The 7,367-nt window shown below is 34.6% G+C and overlaps 1 protein-coding gene across 1 annotated transcript in view; it reads right to left on the reverse strand.

The window, feature by feature from the left end:
- Positions 1 to 4,370: 4,370 nt before the first annotated feature.
- The window catches only part of LOC145661439 (methyl farnesoate epoxidase-like), an 85,702-nt gene continuing 82,705 nt past the window's right edge, over positions 4,371 to 7,367 (reverse strand). The window contains exon 9 of the mRNA XM_081726746.1: positions 4,371 to 5,145. Coding sequence (XP_081582872.1) covers positions 4,964 to 5,145 — 182 coding nt within the window. The 3' untranslated portion in view covers positions 4,371 to 4,963. The remainder of the gene's footprint in view (positions 5,146 to 7,367) is intronic.

Below are 7,367 nucleotides of genomic sequence, written 5' to 3' on the forward strand. Positions count from 1 at the left end.
GCAATATTGGATGTGGTGGCTGCACTGTTTTCCCTCCTAGGCCTCCCCCTTCAAGACTCCCACTCCGCAGACGACAATGCAAGGGGCTGAAAGTCTTATGAAAAATAAACTGTTTTTACTCTCTGTTTCGGGCGGTGGAAGACTGAGGCGCTGTCAGCAGTACAGTACAGTGTTTTCATGATTTGACTAAGATGTAACATACTGTCATTTAAGAAAGGGAAACAAAAGTATAGAACTATAAAAATGAAAGTAAAAAGAAAACTAGCTGTAAGTGACATAATGTTTAAAAGTGAGAAAAAGCAAATAAACGGAGTTGGAATCCGATGCTGAGAGTAGTTTGTTATAAATTCTGCCGGTGACAGATTTTGATTGATAAATATTGATGAATGTTTTATGTATTTTAGTAATGTTTTCAAAATTTTATTTTTTGTTAGTTGCTAATAGTTACTTGCTATTTAATTAATTCCACAACCTTTTCAATGGGTTTTAAAATGAAAAAGTGTAAATTTGTCCTTTTTTGTGAGATACATAGAGAGAGAGAGAGAGATAGATGCAAAAATATATATTTAGGGGAGTAACCTATCCAAACGTAAAAAATTGTCCCGGTTTTTCTAGTTGACGATTTGGTCACCCTACACTGGGTGCACTAAGGGGAGTAAACAGACCAATGAGCAAAAATATATGAAAAACTAATCTGATATGATCATATGAAAATTGAATCTTACGACCTACATAGGAGTAGAATGTAACAAAACCTGTGCAAATTGCGTCTCTACACTATAGAAGATACATATTGTCCAAATTCCATGGCTCTAGTCAGTGCTTTCAACTTTACGTTGATCAGTGACGGACTTTGTTCAAAGTGTGCCACCTGAAGATTATTGAACTATCGTTCAGAATATTTAGTCAGTTTGTTTTCGGAAAACTACATCATTCAGTTTCTTTAAGTATAACTGTAAAGTTATTGAATTATTCGTTCATTATTAACTGCACTTATTCCAGAATGCTTTACTACTTTGTAAGGTTTGGGTTTAATAACATTATATGTAATTTCCAATTACTTGCATTCCACATGGCAGCTGCTAATATTTTCTAGCGTGAAGCATCAGTCTCTGTGTTGATAGATGCCTATTGTTTTAATTTGATCTTGGAAAAGTGATATGCTTGCTTTTGTAACATTTTCAAACGTATATAATGCAAATAAAATATTTCGTCTAAAATTTACTAAATTTTATGTGTTTCTTTAACCCATTCTGTATAAAACCAGCAATTATTTTCGTATGTGGTTGTATAGTTTAAAACCCATAGCCAGGTGTAACTGTAACTGGGAATACACGCAAGGGTAAATATTTTTATTCGTTGCACTTGGTATTTAAAATTATACTTCAAACGTTTCTTTCTTTTTGTATTCAAGAATTCTATCTCGTTTCCTTGGCTATGGGATTGTAAGTGAGATGCTTGCATAAAGTAGGATGTCAATGCATCAAACTTTAAATTTCGTGTAATTTATTGTGTTGTAGCATACGAATATATTTAATTCTAGAAATAACAAATGCCAATTTTTTCATTTGTTACCCAAAACCCTTTAATTTTCTCTAACAGCAACTGTTTTTGCACCAGCTTTGAACGTCGCTATGAACTTAAAAGACTCGGATTTGGCACTTCAATTCTTTAAGTGTAGGGTCCCGTGAACCGAACGATTAATCCAATAGCAACGCTCTTTGCTAAGCATTGGCACCTTTTTTAGAAGTAAATATATTCATATGTAGATGTAGCTCGTAGTAATATTGTATGTTTTGCATATTACAATGTTATTGTAATTGGGTTTCTAGTATTTCATTTTGACTCACATACGTATTCTAATGTGGAAAACCAGTTTCAAATATTTTTATAAATCTGCATATATATATATATATATATATATATATATAAGCAACGCCGGGCACTTCAGCTAGTGCCCAACAGGCCCGTATCCACGGGGGGCAAGAGGTTGCCGCCCCCCCCCCTAAATTTTGGCTGGCCCCATAAAATTTCACGGTAGGCTTGCAAATGAACTATAATATTGTGATGAAATATAATATGATTGGGTCGGGCCCCACCTAACTTCTACCGCCCCCTCCCTAAATTTTTGGGCTGGCTACGGGCCTGGTGCCCAATAATAGAAGTATCGGAAACCGTAACCAGTTTTGCCAACTCAGCATAGTTTAAAATTTTAAATGACCCCAATTTTAAATTGAAGTATAAATTTTGTGAGTAGTTTTTAAATGTGTAATAAAAGGCATATAGTGCTGTTTATATTTTTCAACTTGTATGCTTAGTTGACAACACTTGTCACGGTTTCCGATACTTCTTGGTTACGTTTCGTTTTGATCACTTTAATTGTTTTCAAGATACTAATTTAAAGTCATTTTTCCTATATACCCAATTTATGTGAAGTTAAAATTCCGAGACCCCTAAGTTCACAACAAAGCAAAAGCGAATCGAATGACTATCATCACCGGTCTCAGTGACGTAGAGATATATATTTCGCAAGGTTGGAGCTAAATCCAGCTCTCAGGTTGTGTCTCCCCTTATTATTGGAGGCTATCTGCAACACGTATGGTTTATTCCGCTACTCCAGATGAAATGTACACTCATGTTCAAAATGATTGTCGCATATCTATAAATATCTTCTTGTAAGAATATAATGTGATACTGATTTTGCAGGGTACTTTTAATACTGTTACTATGTGTATAATTGGGAAATGTAGATTTGTAGTAAATTTCATAGGAAAAGAATAATAAATACGAAAATTAGAGTGAGCAAAACAAAATAATGCTAAATGGACAAGAAAGTTTTATTTTCGTTTTATTGGTTTTATTTACTGCTCTTTTGACATGAAATTTGCTACATACATGTCTTTGCCGATTATACACATACTAACATTATAAGAAATACCGGGCGAATTCGTTATCAAATTATAATCCTACAACAACATATTTATAGATATGCGACAATAATTTTGGACATGAGTGTACGTACAATGAAGGAAGCAGGACGTAATGTAATTTGACCTATGATTTATATGTCCAGTTTATTTCACTACTGAGTGTCGTCTTGTCATCTTAGCGTTACCTTGTCACACAGTGCTTGTCAGTTTTATACGTGCTTTTGAAAGCTGGTGACAGATAATTTTAATTACTGATTTTTAAAAATATTTCATTCTTTACAGATACAATTAAGATTATCTGTTAGTAGTTTCATCTGCTTCCAAAACCACGTATAAAACTGGTAAGTAGTGTGTGACAAGGTAACACTAAGGTGACAAGACATTCTTCGCCTTATGCAGAGTCGTTTTGACGTATGATTAGCGTCATACTAAAGGACTGACTACTGCAGGAAACATATGTTAGTCGAATTCTTTAGTATGGTACTAATCACGCACAAGAACGACTCTGCATAAGGCCCATTGTGTTCTAATAAACTGTACATATAAATCATGTGTACGTACATTTCATTTGGACTAGCAGAATAAATCATGCGTACTGTACGTTTATTTCATACAGACGGACAGTACAAAATGTACGTACTGTACGTACAATTCATATAGAAAAGCAGTATAAAGCAAAGGTAATGTACGTACGTTTCGTACAGACTGGCAATATAAAACGTACGCACTATACGAACATTTTATACAGACTGGCAGTGCAAAACATACGTAGCAGAAGGTAAAGAACATACGTACATACTCTCACACACCATGGACAAATGACGTCACCCTAAACAAATGACGCCAATTCTTTTATACGTACAGTACGTCTATTTTCCAATACTGAGGCTTTTAGTACGCAGCAGTACAAAGTACACGGACATCGCCCAAGTCAGACAGTATAAGGGAAAACTAACGCCAATGAACGTTTCTTTGTATATTTTGTACTGCCATTTTTCTCAGTGTGTTTCCTTGTTAGAGAGAGAAATAATTTTTTCTCTCCCATTGTAGAAATAACAATCGTCCTGCTATGTCACTACATTTTTCACTACACTTTTCTATTTATACATACAGTCACAAAGTGCAGTACGTCTTTATTAACCACTTGTTTCGTAGTTGATCTGAAATCTGTTTTAAAATAGATCAATGTTCAACCTCGCTTAAGAGTCTTCATCCCGGCGAAATTAAAATACCGCTAATTTTACAGTAATTATATGATATCTTCAAACAGATAAAAGATAATCGAAATGTGGAACAAGAGCGCCCTAGACAATATTATTTTACATGAGAAACCGTTATCACGACTTACTTATCTGCTTTCGATTTCGAGCCATTTTGAAAATCGGCATTTATTTTCGCGTTTCTAAACAGCTGAAAACGGAAAGCCGCTAGGTGACTTGTGATAACGGTACCTCACGCAAAATAATATTGTCTAGGGCGCTCTTGTTCCATATTTCAATTATCTTTCATCTATTTGAAGATATCACATAATTACTGTAAAATTAGCCGTATTTTAATTTCGCAGGGATGAAGACTCTTAATTAAGGTGTAAAAAGATGCCATTCTCCCAATGAGAAAAGCGTCCGGCTAAGTTTGTTGTCCATTCATAACATGTAAATCTTAAACAAGTTATCCAATTTCAACCACAAGGGGACGATCGCGCCGATCGCCCCCCACCTCCCTTCAGAAGAGCAAATTTTCTTATTTATATATGAATAAAACTCATCCCAGAGTTTGGGGCTCTTAAAAAGTAGCTCTAAATAGCATTATTACAACCCGCCGCCACCTTCCAGAAGTCCGTCCTGGATCCACCAATGATTTCAACTTTCGAATATATATGTAACCACTTAAATTTGAGAACAAATTGCATAATTTAATTTATATATACACAATATTTTTTAAGCATTCAGGAACATATCTACATTTGACCCATTAACAAATTCTCCAAATTCGTTAATGAGGGTACTTCTATCAGTCTCCATACAAATTTCATGTTAATGCCTTTCTTCAATGATCACATTATAGGACTTTGGCCTTATTCCTATTCCATCGACTGGTTCCGTAGAGGGTAACTCCTTGAGTGACTCAGCACGAAGCGTAAATTTTTGAAGGAGACTAGCAAAGAAGATGAATGTTGCCATCTTGCCTACATTCTCTCCTATACAACGTCTCGAACCTGAAATGTAGCAAAGCTGAGATTAGTGCGGGTTCTATACTGTAGATATATATAAAAAATTTAAATATTATTTCAAACTTTTATTAGACATTCAAATAAATTTAAATTTTTCGTAAGTTTGACCTAATTTTCCTTTAAAGATTGTTTTGTGCTTGTTTATCAGTGTTGTGTTTATTCAATTTCTTTCCTTACCTCATAATAGTTTTGACAATTTTTTTGATACATTCTTGACATTTGACATGTTCTTAACGTCGTGTCTATTTAATTGTAGTTTACAATCCAATGATAGTTTTACATTTTGGTTATACTTGTTCTTAACACAGATTTTTTTAATGTTTTAGTGTTGTTGATACGCTTTCTCAACGGCGCATATAATTACTTTTCCATCCAATGATTGCCTCATATACAGTGTTCGTAGGTTTTATTAAGAAAATTTCCCTTGACAGACAAAATTTTCCTTCTTTTCTAATAAAATTTTCTCTAGTTTGTTAGTGTCCAATTCCTATGTGGTTAAGTTATGTGATTGAGATTATTTTAGCTATAATAAAGAAAGTACCAATAACATTTATTTTATTAATTTAATTTTTTCTTCTATATTTTTACTTTTTTCTTCGCTTTTATAAACAAAAAATACACATAAATATACCCAACAAACAAACGGTGCAAATTATGATACTTTGAACCGATGCACATACTATAGTGCTGCCAAAATGTCTTGAGCCGTGGCAAAAATGCGAACTAAAGCTCACACCCACGCGTTGAGCTAATAAGGGTTCAGCTGTTGCTAAGCGAGAGAAAGCGAGTGGAATTCCTTCAGCCGATAGCGGCGCTTGCTACGGAAGACTAGGGATCAAGTCAATGTGGCATAGATTATCTTTAGAGGTCACGGACCCGCGGGCCGAACTCGGACCTACAAAACATATATAACTCTGAGCCCGGGCCGGGCTCGAACTGTAAATTATTAAATATACAACCATATTTCTCGGACCTCGTCGGGCCTCATTTTGTAAATATACTGTACAACGACATATATTGCACCGTTCATTCTGGAGAACTTTTACAGCATAACTGAAAAATTAAACCTCTAATTGCTGTAAATAAAAATACAATTTTGCGTTAATTATTAAGTTTCTGTAATTCGGGCATATTTCGGGCTCATTTGATTATCACGCGAGCTCGGGCCTAAATGCTAAAACATATTTCGGACTCGGGTCGGGCCTCACATTGTAAATTCACGGCGGGGCCGGGCTCGGGCTAAAAATTCCGGCCCATGCAGACCTCTAACACACACACAAATTATTATTGTATTGATTTAATTCTGAAGAACAAAGAAACATTTAAGCGTATGTATTGGCCAATCAATCAGTGCGAGAATTTTTCTGAAATTTTACGTCCTACAAAAAAATTTCCTTTTTCCATTTTGGCTAAATTTACCTACGCAATTTCCCTAGATTAGGGATGTTTTCAACAAACTACAAACACTATTCATATATGTTGAAAGTGTTCTTAATTAACATCGCGTTCGTTGTTTTACATTTTGTTAGTATGTGTACTTAACATTGCGTTCATTTAAAATAGTTTTCTAATTCAGTGAATGTTTCTTGATACGTGTTCTTAACGTTGTGTCTGTTTATTTTTTTATATTGTTGGTAATATTCTTAACGAGTTTATTTACTTTTCTAATCTAAGATTGTATTGGATTTGTTGGAAGTTTTCTTTACATCTTGTTTATTTTTCACACGTATATTCATGACGTCCTGTTCATGACGTCCGGTTTATTTTATTACTTTTCTTATCACATGATTGTTGTAAATTTGTTGATATGTGTTCTTAAAGTCCAGTTATTGTTTGATGTGTGTTCGTAACGTCGTGTTTATTTAGTTATCATTTTCCTCATACCATGAACTTTTACTTTTATTGTAGAGGTAGATTTAGAAGGTAAAAATTGGAGGGGACAACTAAAACCCAGACTATGATAGGAATATTATGAGTTTACCATAAACTTTCAATCTATATAATTGAAAATCACTATGTTTGTGACTCTAAATCTCCTGAACCGCCCGCCCGACCTCGATCAAATTTGTAACATGGATGAGGTTCGAGGCTGGGCTGCTTTCAGGCTATTCATTTTGATGGTAGAACTGAGGGATGGGGGAGGAGGAGGGGTATAAAAATAAATAAAACTTCATAACTCCTGAACCACTCAACCGATCTTGATCAAA

Source organism: Thermobia domestica, chromosome 10 (genome assembly GCF_964235325.1).
Source record: "Thermobia domestica chromosome 10, izTheDome1.hap1.1, whole genome shotgun sequence".
Classification (NCBI taxonomy): Eukaryota; Metazoa; Arthropoda; class Insecta; order Zygentoma; family Lepismatidae; genus Thermobia; species Thermobia domestica.